Raw genomic sequence first — 18197 nt, 5'->3', positions numbered from 1 at the left:
CAGTTAAGTGTAGTCTCTTCAACTCTAGCTGGAGTTAAGAATAATGATATAAGAATATGTTTCAGTCATACAGCATCTATGTAAAATGCTTTCATGGTGTAGGTACAAAATCTGTAGGTTGTGTATACCTGTTGTGTCAGGTATAAAATCAGCCTGTGATGTTCTTAACAATAGATTAAATAAAAAAGCAGAGTTGTTTTGTGACAACAGTTAATAAAGCCATGTAATGCAAAAAGAAAAAGAAAAAAATGTGTTTTTCCTGTTCAGAAACCCTGTTTGGCCAGGTGTATGGGGGCTTTCGTGGGCAACTAGGAAACCCTGTTTATCCAGATGTACGGGGCTTTGTGGGCTGTTCAGAGTGCTCCTCAGCAGTTCAGATATTGCATTCTCTCCCTGTGAAAATGTTTACATTAGTAAACACAAATCCATAAAACAGATGCATTTGTGTAACTGAGTATGCGGACAGCCAGTGTATGCTCCAACTTTTGTCTCACAAAGGGGGTAAAGCACTGATTGCTCTATGAGGAGTAAACTGACTCCTGTGCTACATGAGTATGCGGTACTAAGCCTGGCCGGGTTTGGTTTGTGTGACTCTCTAGGTCACACGTGGCCACAGGTCAGCGCGTGACAGTTCTGCATCACGTGAAGGGGCTCCGCAGCGGCCGCGCGCCCACGTGACTGACGACGGTTGAGCTGGTGCTGCTGGCGGCGGACCGACCTCCGGTCATGGGCCGCGCTCATCCGCCACAGTCCGCCTACGTGTGAGGACAGCAGCCGAAATACGAACGGGCTTCGGTTAGACGGATTACCGCTGGGAAATACTAGCTAGCGTTGGACTCGGAGAGGTCCAAGTGCAGAAATGAGAAAGTAGCTAACCTAGCTAGCCTAGATACCACAGCTAGCCTAGCGGAACCGCAGCCAGCGACGGAGAAACATCGTTATCATCTCATTACAGCGTCTGAAATAAGGTAACCGACCATCATACAAACAGTACTATTTAGGTTCAACTGATGTGTCTACTTCCGTAACATTTAAACAGTGCTATTCAAGTGTATGTTGCTGACTGAGTAACTTCAATTTTCACAGTTGGCCAGTTCAGTTCGTTTGGTGGGCTGTTTGTGTAGGGCACAGGGGCTAAAATACCCTGCCTGTTAGGTTAGGTCACTCTGGTGTTAGTTTAAAATACCCTGCCTGTTAGGTTAGGTCACTCTGGTGTTGGTTTAAAATACCCTGCCTGTTAGGTTAGGTCACTCTGGTGTTGGTTTAAAATACCCTGCCTGTTAGGTTAGGTCACTCTGGTGTTGGTTTAAAATACCCTGCCTGTTAGGTTAGGTCACTGGTGTTGGTTTAAAATACCCTGCCTGTTAGGTTAGGTCACTCTGGTGTTGGTTTAAAATACCCTGCCTGTTAGGTTAGGTCACTCTGGTGTCAGGTAAACTAGCTGGTTAGCTAACATAGCTCGGTAGATGGGTAACTGGTTAGTTAATCTAGGTTACCGGTACTGACTGCTACTGGAAAACCAAATGCTGAAGTTGCTAAGTGTAATTTATCTACTTCGAACTAACTGTGTGAAAGACTACTGTTTAGTAAAGACCATTGCTAAATTATAAAAGTGATAAAGTTATCTTAAAAAGTTTGCTAGCAAGTAATAATATCGGTATCAAGATAGGTTAGCTAGTTAAAATAGATTACCATTACGGTTGCCCGGTTAAGGCTGGTTAACATGGTAACGATGGATTGCCTCGATTAATCATTACATTTCTAACTTGCTTTCCTTCAAGTTTCATTAAAGTTATTTAGCTACATTTACAAAACTTCTACTCTCTGTGCTTTCTTTTCATCTGCTGCTAATAGATATGTAAAAGTTAGTATGTTTAAATATTTGTAAAAAAAATCAAACCGTTCTTCTGCCACCTCACTTCCACTAAAAGAAATGAATGCTGACCGTATAATTACGTCTGCGGTTACAGTCAAAATAGTTCTAGTTGGCTACCTACTCTGTAATGGAATCTCTAGTAATATTTTTTTGGCTTGAAGCTGATTTCTTTCCCTAAAAATAGTATATGTGCCTAATTGGCAAATTTCACTGCTATGTACAGCCATGAAAACTTTGTCTTTCAGGTCTAATAATGCATTCTTTTTCAAATAGAATAGTAGTATTTTTTTGTGCATTTCAAGTCATCTGTAATCAAAGACACAAACTTTATTTTATTTTTTGTGAATCTATAGTTTTTTGTTTTGATACACATGCATACACATTTTTCCCCACACATTTACACTGATGTTGGGGAATGTGTGCCTTTAGAGTGAACCATAGAGTGAAAACATTAGCCTGTCATTAGCCTGCCACATATTCATACTTGGCTATGAAGCTCATAAATAGCAGTTTTATCCAGAAAAGTGTTGGTTAATACCTTAGAATATGCTTTCACAGTAACATGGGTATTCAAGACCTTGAACCCTAAACTGGATGTGCTTTTATACTCTGTGGAGGTCTATTATATGTAATCTGTTTTAATTTATAGAGAAGGGAAAGAGGAAATAAAGCACAGCTGACACAGTAAATTTGCTGTAATACATTTGTATCTGTGTACTATTTCACGTCTGGGTAGAAGGTTCCACTAGTTGTATTTCACTAGAATTTTTGGATGAACAAGATGTTGGCTTCTGCTCATCCTCTTTACCCAGGCTCTTATCAGCAGTAAGTTCCACAGTGCCCTTCACAAGAAAACTCTTATCTCAGAGCTGCTGACCCCCGTTACCCCCCACCTCATTGGCTGCAGAGGGGGCGTCTTTTTGCCTCATTGATTGATTGGGGTATTCTTGGCTGGGCTTTATGCATAGGGAAAAGTGAAAGAAATGGTATTATGCAAAATATGTCCAGCAATGTCGCACATAGAATGATTGTGATTGTACCTGGGAGCGTCAATCAAAGGCTAGGTACAGGCTGTCTTTGAGGCAGCGTTGAGGATGACAGAGATACAGATGTGCTTGGTGAGTGAGGTAGAAGACTACATAAACAAACACTTTGCGCTGTCATGAAGCGATTGCAATCTTGGGCCGAGTTGGACCCCCACTGCAGTGGTACTGAAGAAGACAACAGTGAACAGGATGACTCTTCATCTCTTAAAACGTCCTGGTCCTTGGTGAGTAAGCTGTTTCTGGGCCGTGGCATGTACATGACCTCAGGTTTACCATGGATTTATTTATCACCTATTTAATAATTAATTTGCATCTTTGGTTACAGGTGATTTCCCCCCCACCCCTGAATATATTTAATATAGTTTCCCTAGTTTTTGGTGTATTTCGAGGATTTATGTTCTCCTTTCACTACTGATTAGGATATTTCACATTTGTTTGTTACACTGAGAACTTTATCTCTAAGGGTTTCAGGGAATATGGTGGCACTATCTTAAGTTTATGGTGGCACTATCTTAACATGTTGGATCGCTAGCACGTAAATTCTGTGACCTGCATACTGATAAGACCCATAAAAGGTAACCAGGCTCATGAGTACTTGCGTACATACATCGAATCAGCAATATGTGATTGCTATTGTTGATTTAATCTTGATGTTGGCCAAAATTGTTTTTAATTTAAAAAAAAAAAAGAAGAATTTTCCATGCCTCACATACTCACCCATCTAATCTGGTGGGGGGAGGGGTCTGATTAATGATCCACAATAAGAAAACACAACCTTAGTTTATCTGAAGAAGTATTTATAGTGACAGACAGCAGGCAGTACTAAAAATGTTTGTTTAAAAAAATCCATTGTTGTCCTTTAAGAAAGAACTTATTAGGGGGATTGTGACGTTCTTTATATCTTTTTTTTTTTTTTTTTTTTTTTTTTTTTTTAATAGTCAATATTGACTAGGAAAAAAACATTTTAAGAATGTCACAATCCCCCTAATAAGTTCTTTTGGCTTCACTTTTCTGCTTTTATGCCAGGCTTTTTCTGACAAACCTTGAATGATCAGGGCAAGCAAGTGAATGCTCGTATAGCGATAGGTGTGTGTACCTGTCGCCGTCTCCATGTGGGATAATGGGTGCAAGATAAGCTTCCATGGTAGTACAAAAATGCTTCAGAATATGCCTCTCTCAAATCAACCCTCATCAATGGCTTCCTATTCTTTTTCGTTCACACATAGTTCCTGTGTCTTGTACTCTCTGCCCTCCATTGCGTGAATGTGTGAAACATGGTGTACGTAGCCTGTATGGGGTCAGCCCATAATACATTGTGTGACTGTACATAAGATCTTGGTGGTATGGTGCTCTCTGAGGTTCTTCCTCAAGATCTAAGTTAAATTATATCAGCTATATAATTTCTAAGCGATTAGTCAGACATTATAGGTGTAAGCTGCCATACCAAACACAACCAGTTGTAAACTGTTAGGCACTTTTGCTTATGGTTGTATTTGGAAGTTGTTTGAATGTAACACATTTTAAACCTTAGTAGTCAAGCCAGGTCAGTGTCCACGGGTCCGTTATTTGTATCTGTTGTCAAAATAAATAGTAAGTTATTTCTTATTAGTTTTATTATCGTCGTCATAAATAAATGCTTATTTACGTATTAATGAGTAATTTTATACTTTACTGTTCTGATCTTTGTGTCTATTTTAGTAATCAGTAATTTGCAGATGTTAGTTCTTGCTAACTTCCAATAGGCTTAGCCACGAAAGGTCTGCAGCCTCCCTTCAATTCTATGCCCTCCATCTAAATTTTAGATAGTTTCCTTCCATCCAAAGACACTCGTGCTAAGCTTAGCATAGCCTTCTGTATGTTGCCTGCAGAGGAGTGATAATTGACACACATGGAGGACCACCATATTGTGGAGAATGTTCATGATCTCAGCTCTCTGAGTGTCAAGGATGGTCAAAGCTAAAAGTTGTAATCTCTCCCTATACTAAACCACTGTTCCTTGTTTATCAAATAAAGATGCTTGGTCGGCTGATAAAATGCTATTTTTGGCATCAGCTGATTGTTTTTTAAAAATATTTTTTATTTATTTCTTTTTTACACAGTTTAGTTTTTTTGATTACCTGTGATTAATTTCTTTAATTGATTTTTAATATTTAAATAAGTGCACTGGAGATGGAGTGCAGATCTACATAAGCAAACAGAAAACAGAGAAACTCCTCTAAAACCCCACATTTGTTAACTGCTATTATGAAACTTGTTTTTCTGCCTAAATATGGTTTATGTTTGATCTGAAGCTTGGCTGTTATGCACAAGAAATCAAGGCTAGTACTAAGTGCAAAGTCTGATAAAGACCCAGTTGAGCAGGGCTCTAAATAAAGTGAATGCCCTAGTTTTAATAACGCAGCAGCACTATTTAGAGCTTGCTTTCTTGGCACAGATTAAGCTCAGCCCTAGACTAAAAAGGATTTTCTTTTTTTTAGTTGTTGGGTTTGGGTTGGTGTCAAAGGGACCTCTTTTTCAAACTGCTGAAATGAGACACACATTCAATGTTTCCTTGACTAATCCGATATGACAGGAAGAATTCTATTGGAAAAAAGCAGACTCTGATGTTTTCAGATTCAAACCGGTTTTAGTGTTTTTCATTAATGCTGACTGCAGTTTTAAAGACCAAATTGGCCTCTTCTTCAGGCAGCTGTCTATAGGTCTGTTTTTAACATAACTGCAGTTTACATAAGAAAGCGCTGGATCTTATGAGTCTGACATGAGAACATGGGGCCTCTGCCCCTTTCCTTGATACTCCACACAGTGTTTTTCTGGCTTGACAGGATGACGGTATTATAGTTGCTGGAATTCCTCACACAGGCCATTTGAGAGACATCCTCTGACCTTACAGTTCTTGGAGTTATTGGTATTTCCTCCAAATAGTCTCTCAGGCATGGTTTCATTTGTCATGCTCAATGTGCAGCTTATCATCGTTGTTTGAACATCAAGCATGGCTTGCTTCTGCTTAAACTTGCACTGTCTCTTGGTTGGGGGGTGGGGACACGGAGGCCACTTCTATGTGCTGACATCGAATAAGATGTCTGCAGGCGTGCAGATAAGACCAGCCAAGGGGAACTGTGAAGTGAATCTTTAGTTGGTGAACACGGCCTGGGGGTGCAAATGAGCTGCAGTTCATGCACTGCTAGTCAGATCCAAACTGCTGCTTAAAAACAACGCACACACACTTGACTTTGATGAATGTATGTGTATGAAGGAAGGTATCATGAGTATTTGTGGTCAGGACAGTGATATTTAAAAAAAAAATTAAAAATGATCCTTCTATGGGAATTACTACTTTTTTTTTATTTTATTTTATTTTTTTTTTATAAAGGAACATTTATTGCTATAGAGCAACTACTAAATTTTTTTCAAAAACAAACTGCTGACATCGAGGCCATCCTCCTGCCCCCTCTTGTGTGTCTCTGAGCAGGTAGACACCATGAACTACGTGGGCCAGCTGGCAGGACAGGTGCTGGTGACAGTGAAAGAGCTGTACAAGGGCATCAACCAGGCAACACTGTCCGGCTGCATCGACGTGGTGGTGGTGCGGCAGAAGGACGGCTCCTTCCAGTGCTCCCCTTTCCACGTGCGCTTCGGCAAGCTGGGTGTGCTGCGCTCCAAGGAAAAAGTGGTGAGTGACGGGCCGGAGCACCTGAGCCGTGGAGTGCACAGAACTCGGCGTAAAGGCTGAAGGTCGGAACACGTCTTCTGGAGGGCTGAAGAGTTCAAGTGGTCTCATTCCAGTAGTTGTCCTGGGCATGCCTTTAGATTGTATGTGTCCTCCTGTTGGTTTTGCCAGAGGTCTGTGCTCACAGTACCCCATTATCCTCAACTATACTCGTACCTCTGACCTGACTGAACAAACAGGTTGAGTGAAAGTAGGCTAGCTCTCATCACCTGTGGTCCTGCTGTTTGTCATGTCAACAAGTCTTACTTGACTCCTGTCTGTTAGAAATGGGTCATTTTTGGCAGCAAGATTTACCCCCCCAAAATCATCAGAGAAATGACTTTCACCACATTGTGCATGAATTATACACGTGAGTGTGTGACATTGTGTGTGTACTTGTATTGGTATATTCATTAGGATTATATTTCTAGCAAAAAACTGAAAAACCAAAGACACAATTTTACATTAATTCATTAAGGTTACAGCTGGATTATATAGTTACACTTTCACTGAAGTCACTGTCAGCTCTCGCAAGTATAGGAAACCATGTGACTGTGTGTAAAATGTTGTGCGTGACTGTGCATGTAGGTAAAAGGTACAGCAGAGCTGTAAACAGCCCCGTTTTTCTGTGTCATATTCAGTAGGCTGAATGAACTGCTTAGCACAGAGCAGGTTAAATAAGGTAGCCTATTTTAGTTAAGGAACTGCACCATAACAGCCTCCCATAGCCAACCAATAAAGATGAACAACAGTGAGGCACCACACTGGGGAAATGATACGTTTATGCACACTAAATGGGGGGGGGGTTGTGAAGGAGATTGTTGTTAATGATAAATTCTTCATAATGGCAGGCTTGTAGCTTTAACAGGCATCTCCATATAGTTGAACAACATGTGCAGGTGTTTTTGCATATAGCTAACATACATCAAATGAGGCTTGGGGAAAGAAAATGGAAATGGTGGGGGATAAAGCAGTTCTCTCAACCTGCGGGAAGTATGGAGAGGCTTAGAAAAAGAGAAGGAGTGGTTGCTATGGCAACAGGTTTCTCAGAATAAGAGGTGCTTGGCAGAGGAAGAGTGGGATAGTACCATCAAGGTTACTGATATAATGAGGAGTCTTGAGGTGACTTTTATTTCTTTTTCTTGACGCTCTTTGAAAAGCTTTTCAGAGCCTCAAATAGAACCAAAAGTTTGGCCTGTTCTTTTATTGTGTAATCTGAACACAGTTGTTTAGTGCATATCCAGTGATCATATAAACAGCAACCCAATGACTTAGCTGTTTTTATTTATCCGTTTTCATGGATTATGAGCCCTGCTTGTAACTCTTAAGAGTAATCTCTGTTTGAACTCATCTGCTCACCAAAGTGATGGAAGGCAGAATAAATCCTGAGCATCGATAGGAACCAGTCATTTATGTTTCCAACATGAGTGGTCGTTAATTTGCTCTGGCCTTGCAGCTTTCTCTCCTGGATTGACATATTGGAGTGCTCTGGTTGAGAATCAACCCAGGTCATCTTTCACATTGTCATTAGTATTCTGACCCATCTCTCCACGCACATCGCCCAAATTGCCTAGCAACCTTGAAACAGAAGACGAGAGGTTTCTGGATGGGCCCTTAAATGGGGGAGACGGGCTGAAAATGAGAGGAGCGGGCACCGAGTGGATTCTGCAGTGGAGGCCAAAATAAGTCTCTAGATGTCTTGGATTAGTCCTGGCTTTGCCAATAAACATGTGTGGGTCGAAAGCTGAGTGTGTACCTGAATATGCGAGTGTGTTGTCAGGTGTGTGATCCGATCCTGCCGGCTGTGGGTGTGCTGGCCATTTTCCGTGACCTGGCCCCGTTCCTCGATTATGGTTCGGCTCATATGAGGACCGCTGAACAGAACGGCCATCACAGGCATTGTGTGCCTTTGAGCCAGTCATTATAGATGCACGCTTAATCGTGGACCAAGGGCTCGACTTACTGGAGGTGTCAACCTGATCTACGCAAAACTCGTGCTGCTGGCTCAACAGTCAACTGTCCGTCATCGACGCACTGTTAGCCACACAATATGCTTTTGTCAACTTCTGTTGACTATGTATAATAGAGGTATGTCATTAGAAACTGTTTGAGGAAGTGTCTGAGATCATTTGATGTGGTTTGGTGCATGTGTGTGATATCAGCATTTAGTTTCCAAGATGCTTATTTGTGCCTCCAAACTTTCTTGTTGGCTACATTTATTCCACTGTTTCGTTTCAAAACTAAAGAATAATTTCTCTTGTCTTATCAATTAAACTGTAAGTTTAATGTTTCACTGTATGATTAATGTTTCACCAAAAAAAAATTCCTAAATCAATCACTAAGGAATGATCTTCCCCAGTAGACACTGACTGTACCCATATCACCCACACAGTTTCAGCATGATCGCATGAGGCCATTATTAACTTGAGTTTGTATTCATTTGATGGAAAGCAGAAGGGAATGGCATACTACATGTCAGTTCATATCAGTCTGTGCCTGGATACAGCACACTTTTAATGTGTTTGATGTGTAGTCTGATCAACACTAAGTATAATAAATTTAAATCCTTCTTCTGTAGGCTTCACTAAATCTAAGGTATCATTTGGTATTGAATTCTCTTAGATTGACATAGAAATAAATGGGGAGTCAGTGGATCTACACATGAAGCTTGGAGACAATGGGGAAGCTTTCTTTGTACAGGAAACGGAGGTGCAGGATGTGAGTATCTTCACTGATCAGATAATTAATCTGACAAAGATTAATCATAGAAAAGATGATTGGATCAAATATGTAACTGCCTCCAGAGAATGTGTTCTTTAATGTTTCTTCTTAAAGATTAATTTTAAATGTTGCTTCATTTAAATGTACTCATATTAAGAAACTTGATGTAACGGGATATTTTCAGTGCTTGTCTAAAGTTTAAAGTGAGTTTGACCTGGCCCTCTTGTCCATGTAAATCAGGAGGTTGTACCAGCTCACCTGGCCACCTCTCCGATCCCCACTGAGAGTCACATGTTCTGGATCGGGGAGCGAGGCCAGATGCAGGCCCAAGAGGATGACGCCCTGGACCCCGATGAGCCTCTCGAGCCCCCTGTGCCCAGCACCGGCACCGCCAAGAAGAAGAAGAGGCGGAGAAAGAAGCATAAAGGAGACCCTCGGCGTGAGGAGCTAACACCTCCCGCTTCTGTTTGCTCCTCTGCCCCTGCAGAGGAGATCTTTGAGATGGACCTGAGCTCAGATGAGGAAGCTCCTGCCAGCACACGGTGAGTAGTAATTCCACGCTTGACCAGCATGTACTTTTAACATTCTCCTATAGCCAAAACAGTTGATTAGAAAGGGCACATATTCTGCGAATCCTCTGGTGATGTACTATAAATTAATCAGTTTTTTCAATAACATCATATTTTTAGTTCACCTTCAATTAACACAGTGAAGGAGGTTGAACCCAGGGTTCCAGCGATTCGACATTCCCCAGAGAACTACCCTTTTTCAGATGGAGACTTGTCGCATTCAGACACGTAGGTGTTTATTTAGCTCGAACATGTATGCATGTGTAGACCTGGACCACTTATGGCATGCCACAAGTCATTTCTTCTGCATATTTGTCATTTTTCCGTCATAGTCATGCAATGTCAGAGACCTTCTCCCCCAAGAGTGACTCTGAGCTGGTGGTCCGCCCCTCAGAGAGCATGCTCAAAATGGAGTCTCACATGCAGTGGACATGGGGGGAATTACCAGAGCCAACCAGGGTATGTGTCGGCTCACGTTCCAGCAGAGTCTCCCAAAACACCCCCCCGTGTCCTTGCAGTCCCATGAGGTTTGCAGTTACGTAATTGCATAACGTAAACTGGCAACCTTCTAGAATAAGAAGTCGGCCAAACCTTGTGTACAAACGTGGAGCTGTACGCTTGGCTGAGCTCAAAAATGTTCCCAGCAGGTGGCTAAAAAGGAGAAGGCGGAGCTGCCGAAGACTGTGACTATAATACCGTCGGAGAACACTCACTTCAGGGTGATCCTGAGCTCTGAGGCCATGGACCCAGAGAGCGATGGGCAATGCCGGCTGATGCCCGTGGAGCCTGTGGCTGTGTGTGCCATCGTTAAACCTGAGCCCCGCACTCCAGTTACACCTCTCGCACTCTCTGATTGTGTGGATGTGCTGGGTAGTGTTGCTGTGGCCACCTCCACCCCGGCAGAGCCCAACACTGCTGCTCTGGGTCCCAGTGTTGCCCCCAGCACTGCTGCTGGCGCCATGGGTGGAGAGATGGGTGATGCCAGCCCCAAGACCGATTCCCCTACCAAGAAGAAAGGTTGGTTGACACCATTGGTACTTCAGTGGAAGCTTGCGGTCTGTCTAACAAACACTTCATCATGAACTCAGTTGGCCATTATAAAGCAGATATAATGGGACCTTCAGTTCCCAAATGAAGGCCAGAAGTGCAAAGAAGCAGCAGTTTAGTTAGTGGGTAACGCGCAGCGTTTCTTTTTCTCTTCCCTGAAGAGAGCCAGCCTTAATCAGACAGTGTGTGGCTGCGAGGTAGTGGCTTAAACCCTGCTGTGTTTGTTCAGTTAGAGTACTCTTTGAATAAAAGACTACAGCAGCACACTCCTGCTGAAGACAGAGCAGACACCTCTGTACTTTTACTATTTACAGCTCAGTTAGGGACCTGCTTCTGTTTGTTGTTCAGGTGTCCCAAAGAGGAGTCAGCACCAGGGCCCTGAGGACATCTACCTGGATGATCTCAATGTCCTTGAGCCTGATGTGGCCGCCCGCTACTTTCCTAAGAGGTACACAGAAAGGCCGATAACTTCCACACCATATGGTTTTGCAAAATGCCTTGTTATGCCTTTTTATGTACAGACATATTAAAGTAAAAGTGCAGCGCTCGCTTGTATAACTGTCTTCATGGCAGTGCTAGGTTGACCTTTAATACCAACTTCTTTGAACATACTCATCACTCCTTGGATTGTCTTGGAGCTCATTAGAAACGACGACTGTGTGCGTGTGTTTCTGTGTGTATGTTTGTGCACAGTGACTCAGACTCTGGCTCCAAGCACTGGATGGACTCAGGGATTCGTTCAGGTTCACAGTCTCCCCAGTCTGTGGGTAGTGCTGCAGCTGACAGTGGTACAGAATGCCTGTCTGACTCTGCCTCAGACCTGCCTGACGTCACACTCTCTCTGTGTGGGGGGCTCAGTGAGAATGCAGAGATATCCAAAGGTATACAGAACACGAGCCATACATGGAGACATGGGTCCTGTGGGAACTCTTAGTACTATACACTCTGAGGTGAAATGCAAGTAATTCCTGGTTAACACAATGCGTTTTTGTGCCCCCCTCTCTTTATTATAGAAAAGTTCATGGAGCATATCATCACCTACCATGAATTTGCTGAAAATCCAGCCATTATAGACAATCCCAATTTGGTTGTGAAAATAGCAAACAGGTAAGGATGGGTTTATAAAACATTAAAAGCTCCCCACCCCATAACTCCCCTGCACTGTCATTTTTTAAAAATGTATTATTCTTTTTTTTAATTAAGAATCTTTTTTCATTGCCCCCTTCAGATATTACAATTGGACATTGGCTGCACCATTAATTTTGAGCCTGCAGGCTTTCCAGAAGAACTTGCCCAAGGCTACAGAGGAGGCCTGGGTTAAAGAGAAGATGCCAAAGAAGTCTGGCCGCTGGTGGTTCTGGAGGAAAAGAGCAGACAGCACCGTAAAACAGGCAATTCTGATGACAAATTGTATGATGGTGTTTGAAGGCCATTTCAGCTTCCCGTGATGACTTACCCTCTTTTTCAACACAGCCTTTAATTTTCACAGCATGCATCTGCAAAAAACATTAAATGGTCTTTAATCTCCTAGAGTGCAAGCTAGCTGACCTGTTGCAGGTACTAGGTGAGACATTTCTTTAATTGCTGGCTCAAAGAAAGATAAGTGACTTCTTAGCAGAGAGCCACAGCCTCTGAAGTGCCTTTATTCCCTTGAACGTGTCTTCATTAGCTCACCCGTCATGTTGCCTTCTTTCCCACCCTATAATTGGGGATTAGTGCGGAGTTTCACAGACATTGCTGACAGATCGAAAAGGAGCTGGCAAGCTGATTATGCCTGAGGCCTTCATTAAGAAAGTATAGAACTGTGCATTTCTCAGCACAGAGGTCAAGTGTGTCTGCATTCCTGCGTCAAGCACCATGTTGCAGTAGATGCAACTAAAGTTCCTACAAAGACTCCCATCTAAGGGGTTTGTTCCTTTCGTCTGACTGGATTGTAAAGTGGTCACTTTTTTTTTTTTCCCTCCTTCTATGCAGTCTGAGAGCACAGGAAAGCTGGAGATGAAGGAGGAACCACTAGACGAGGGGGGCTCCGCCCTCTCCCTCGATAACCATGCCCACAAGTGAGTCAGTGTGTCAGCAAGCCCTGTGTGTTAAGGTGTAGATTGTAAGAACTGGCCATTAACCTCAGACAAATGAAACTTGTTAAACTGTATGTGAACAGGAAACCAAATGTATCACTCTCTCTTATTGTTTGCTGAAGTTAATTGGCCTTGTCTTTTCGTATAGTTTTTCCTATAAGCTGCTGGCTGGAATTTCCCACCAGAGTGGCTTATTTGCCTTGAGGGAGATGAACAAACTAGGACAAACTAGCCTAGTTTCTGTTAGGCTCCAGTCTCAGGCATGGTCTGGGGATCTCAGTGATCACAAGGGGGTGTTTATTGATGTGCTCCACTGACCTGGGGGCTTGCTGCTCATCCAGGGTGGAGTCCAGAGACTCATCCAGCGATGAGGAGGGGAAAGAGGTGAGTGCGGCGGCTGCCTCTCTGGAGCGCTCAGCCCAGGTGGAGCCCCAGGCCAAGGCTGGCACGCACTCCTACCGCAAGTCCCTGCGCCTCTCCTCTGACCAGATCGTAAGTCCACGTCACTCTCTTAATGTGTCACGGTCACAGGCAGTTGTTCAGAAAACTGTTTGCTCTAGTCTTTCTGCTCATACACGAGTGGTGTGAAAAAATGCTGAACCTTTCAAGCCTTTCAAAGTCCAGAAAAGAAACACATCCTACACTAGTACCCCTGCTAAAGGCTGACAATGAGCCATTACTAGCTTATTCTGAAATGCCCCTGTAATGCCCCAGTAAAGGCCTTTTTTATTGGATAAGGGCTCCCCCTCCTGGCTACATACTGGCAACAGTTGGCCAGAAGGCAGTGTTTGTTCCCTGGGTCAGAGAGAACCAAGGCTTACGGTGTGAATGTAACCAAAGTACTCAGTTCCATTTCATTTTCAAATTTGTTTTTCTCACATTATATTTTTAATGTGGCCAATACTGATCACAGATCACATTCTTGAACTCACTCTCAAAAGCAACAATCAGCAAAGGATTGGCTCATGAATATTCATGTTGTTGCTTGGTAACCTGCCAAGTGTACATCAGGAATACCACTGTTCCATCTCCAGTTCGCTTGTTAGTCTTTGATCAGCTTGACATATAATATGCTATAAGTAACGGGTTCTAATGATCTAGTTGACGGTTAAAAACTGACGCGACAATGTCACCACTGTGTTGGGGAAGATGAGACGAGAGAGGAAACACCCAATACCTGACATTAGAAAGTGCATAATCATGTAATACTCTATTACATTTAAGACTGGTATCAAACCCTACGAGCCTTCGTAGGGTTTGATACCATGTAGCGTGGAGAAGAGCTCTCATTGCAGTTTTTTTTCCTGGCTTCTGAACAGATGATGGCTCATCAAAGAACTGATGAGACCTTAATTAGAATAAAACAAGTTAGAGCAGGGATGACTTTAGCCTGTCTTACTGAACATCTCACTTACTTTGTTTAACAGAGAAAAGTAAAGGCAGAAGTAGCTATTCTTTACTTTAGTGTTGGACGTGCTTTAACAGGGTATTCTAGGTCCAGCACGGCTCAAAATGCCAAACCATATGCTAATGTCTGATCGTTTGGCATGTCACCGTTATAAAATATCAGAGCACAATGTCCAGCGAAGCAGGAGATATGGATTTCAACGTCAGTAAAATGGGCACTCCTTTGTTCTGTGATATGATTTAGTTTGTACTGTTTACACTGAGTTTACAGCTGTCTGAGTTGTCACTTTATACATTTAACAGAAACTATTTTAAAGCACAGCTCTATAATGTATATAAATTAGTAAATTTCAAAAATTTCATTTTTCCATATACTGTGGCAGGTGGACCTTGTATACAAGACTCTGATATGAGTTGTATTAATGATGATTTCAATGTGTAGCATGAATGCCTATTTCAGCAGGGAAAGTCAAGGTTAATGTGATGTCATGCGAGCCTCTGCATCTTGCAGGCCAGCCTAAATTTGAAGGAGGGGCCGAATGATGTCACCTTCAGCATCACCACACAGTACCAGGGCACGTGCCGCTGTGAGGGCACCATCTACCTGTGGAACTGGGATGATAAAGTCGTCATCTCTGACATCGATGGCACAATCACCAAGTATGTTCTTCCTTTATTTGGGACTGAAATGTTCATAGCCTCCAGAATGGGGAAAGCAGTGGCAAGCAGAGTATGACATAAATCTACATATTTTGCTGTTCATGGTGAGCAGCTGCAAGTGACTCTTGATTGGAGCTTCCGAAGTGTAAATTCACTGAAGCATTTTCAGGGCAATTACCTTTGGTGACTGTTAATGAAAAGGAAAAGCCATTTTGCAAGTAGTGGGGTGCAATATCCATCTACTACCCAGTAAAAGTACACTGCTAGCAATAATGAGCTGTAATGACTCCACATTAAGTAGATCCACTGAGGCCATTGCCAAAGTCTTAAGCCAGTATGATATCACGGATAAAAGCATTCGAATGCATGACCAAATAATCCACTTATGCTATTAATATTGCATGCCCATTTCTTATCACAGCTCTATGTAGCGCAGCCATTGCTTGAACATGGAAACTTGCTCAGTGTAAGATACTGTGTTTTTTGAAGTTTGATGGCGCTCACTGCACTAATATTAGCCTGCCACCAGTCTGTCTTCTTTGGCTTTTAATTACCGCAAAGGCAACTGTAATAGCGGCGCATCAGTGCAAGCAGACATCTGCCGCCTCCTGACTCCCTTCCTCAGAGCTGGTGGGCGGCAACATCAAAAAAAAAAAAAAGTCAGGATTTTTTTTTTCCTTTTTTTTTTCTTTCTTTCTAAGTTGACTGGCGCTTATTATCTCAACGGCCCTGCGGCGCCTGATGAGGCTTGTACAGCGGCGGTGGTGCCGGGCGGCCCGTGGCGGGGTGCGAGCGAGGCCCGCAGCCTGGACCGGGAGGAGGATGTGGCCATAATGAGCCAATTTACGCCCAGCTCTCCCGCACTGCCACCCAGCCTGTACAGCAGATAAAACGCTAAAATCAGGGAGAGGGTCCTCATTAGCCGGCGACACAGTCTGAGCTGCGCCCAAACGTTGGAACGTTTTTCTGCATTTTTAACTCTGGATTTTGAAGAGAAAAAAAAGTTGGGGGTGGGGGCACACACTTCTGTGGCTATATTTAGAAGAGTTGGGAAAGAGCTGCGAGGACGGACACCTCTGAGCCTTTGGTTTATTTATTTACTCGTGTGGGTGTCTGTGTTGGCGCTTCCAGATCGGACGTGTTTGGACAGATCCTACCTCAGCTGGGGAAGGACTGGACTCACCAGGGTATCGCCAAGCTCTACCATTCAGTGGCTGAGTGAGTATATCGCGTCTGCTTCATCTAATTATGCTTCGTCATCAGGTACCCACTACCAGTCTTGGAAAAGTCAGCTCACCACGAACCATTCAGTGGATTGACCAGGAGTCTGACTGTTGTAATTCTGCTTCTTCTCATCGTTTCTGTTTTGCTCTGTGCTTTGCAGGAATGGTTATAAGTTCCTCTACTGTTCAGCGAGGGCCATCGGCATGGCCGACATGACTCGAGGGTATCTGCACTGGGTAAACGATGGTGGCACCATTCTGCCCCGCGGGCCCCTCATGCTTTCTCCCAGCAGCTTGTTCTCTGCGTTTCACAGGTACCCTTTACACACACAAAAATGCCCTAAAACTTGAAATACAGTTGCAACAGTAGGTATTCCTCAGACTGCTTAATATTGCTATATTTAGAATGTCTGTGTTCAGTGAAGTAAGTATGGTGAAATGAGGCAGGGTGGCATGATGAAATAAGATGTACTGTCAGAATGAGCATATTCTGACTGGAAGAGGGAGAATGTGCCACTTCTTTCAGTGTCACAGGACTTTTCTACCATATAGATACTTTTAGATAGGTAAGATGAGCCTCCTCAATCAAGTGTATTTTTTGCAGCTTTATGTGCATCGAGGCTTCCATACCTGCATAATGTTTTTAATGTTCTTTCCTGAATAGCTTCTTTTAATTTTATATTGTCGAGACTTAGTTTGTAAAAACAAATTCCTCTATGATGCCTGTGTAACTTGTAACTTCATTTGCTTTTGCAGAGAAGTGATTGAGAAGAAGCCAGAAATTTTCAAGATCGAATGCCTTACTGACATCAAGAACCTGTTCCACCCCAACAAGCATCCCTTCTATGCCGCATTTGGAAACAGGACAAATGTGAGTTAGATTGCAGAGCACTCTCTCTAAGTCTGGTTAATACTGTCAGGATCTGGCCTAAGCTGCTGGCGGAAAGTGTGTGGATTCATGGTTTAAGTCTGTTGCCACCCACTCTGGTCTGCACTGTTTGCTGGGTCGCCTCAGGCCATTTGCTGGATAACAAGAGGTTGTGGGTGGGCTGTGCTCAAAATATTATTGTCCCATTCATATCAATTAAATTATTCTATTCATATATTGATTATGGTCATTCCTATTTACAACATTTTTCATTTTTTTCTTTCTTATGTACAATCTGCTAAACAGAATGGCTGTGTGAATTTACAAGTGGAAATTGCAGGTGGAGTTCCATCAGTGATTACTACACCAGTGTAATGACCATCATAACCTGCAGGGGGCAAGATATTCTGTTGAGACATGTGGGGCAATTGCAGAAAACTTCTCAGCAATGAATATATATTGGCTCATGTATGATCCAACCCTTATACTGAAGTAACAAAGTGTCCGACGTCCAGTTTTTTTTTAGATATGTATATTCCATCTCCAAGTGGGTGGGGGACAGCTTCATAAGCCGCTGGCTTTGTCTACAGACGTGATCACATCTATTTCATAAGCAAATGAATGCCCCTGTTGCTGTCAAAGTCTTGTCCACACAAATAGGAAATTTCTGTGTCATGTTTGTGTCCTGGGGGGGAAAGACTTGTCTGGATTTTCTATGTCTGGTGGTGTAATCCTGGCTCCCTCATTCTAGGACGTGTTTGCCTACAAGGAAGTCGGAGTTCCTGTGTGCCGGATCTTCACCGTCAACCCCAAAGGAGAGCTGATTCAAGAGCAGACCAAGGGCAACAAGTCCTCGTGAGTACATCCAATTCATCTGTAATGGGAACGTCATCGTGCCTCTGCAGACAAGGGCCCCGAGATGTAGATAACAAGGTTACGAGAGAAAGGCTTGCGTTATCTGATGATGTACTTCCTTTTGTTGTACTTCTTCCATTG

General features: G+C 43.0%; 1 protein-coding gene across 6 annotated transcripts in view; it reads left to right on the top strand.

Annotated features, from left to right (window-relative positions):
- The first annotated feature begins 661 nt into the window (after positions 1–661).
- The window catches only part of lpin2 (lipin 2), a 20609-nt gene continuing 3073 nt past the window's right edge, over positions 662–18197 (top strand). For 2 of the 6 annotated variants that reach the window (XR_014115942.1, XM_081694934.1), the window contains exons 1-18: positions 2853–3146; positions 6392–6592; positions 9251–9346; positions 9590–9891; positions 10039–10146; positions 10251–10452; positions 10566–10935; positions 11314–11413; positions 11659–11846; positions 11979–12072; positions 12194–12356; positions 12940–13025; positions 13385–13535; positions 14962–15110; positions 16242–16328; positions 16495–16647; positions 17090–17204; positions 17953–18056. Coding sequence is in view for 5 of the 6 variants with exons in the window: in XM_081694934.1 (XP_081551060.1) it covers positions 3039–3146; positions 6392–6592; positions 9251–9346; positions 9590–9891; positions 10039–10146; positions 10251–10452; positions 10566–10935; positions 11314–11413; positions 11659–11846; positions 11979–12072; positions 12194–12356; positions 12940–13025; positions 13385–13535; positions 14962–15110; positions 16242–16328; positions 16495–16647; positions 17090–17204; positions 17953–18056 (2777 nt within the window). In the remaining variant the exon portion in view is untranslated. Of the gene's footprint in view, positions 969–2852; positions 3147–6391; positions 8717–9250; positions 9347–9589; positions 9892–10038; positions 10147–10250; positions 10453–10565; positions 10936–11313; positions 11414–11658; positions 11847–11978; positions 12073–12193; positions 12357–12939; positions 13026–13384; positions 13536–14961; positions 15111–16241; positions 16329–16494; positions 16648–17089; positions 17205–17952; positions 18057–18197 lie in introns of those variants that run through there. The other 4 variants (XM_081694936.1, XM_035520026.2, XM_081694935.1 and 1 more) reach the window with 4 other exon arrangements.

Source organism: Electrophorus electricus, chromosome 13 (assembly GCF_041902795.1).
Source record: "Electrophorus electricus isolate QZ-2024a chromosome 13, ASM4190279v1, whole genome shotgun sequence".
Classification (NCBI taxonomy): domain Eukaryota; kingdom Metazoa; phylum Chordata; class Actinopteri; order Gymnotiformes; family Gymnotidae; genus Electrophorus; species Electrophorus electricus.
Note: the sequence above shows the minus strand (reverse complement) of the source record. Positions and strands in the feature narration are given on the sequence as shown.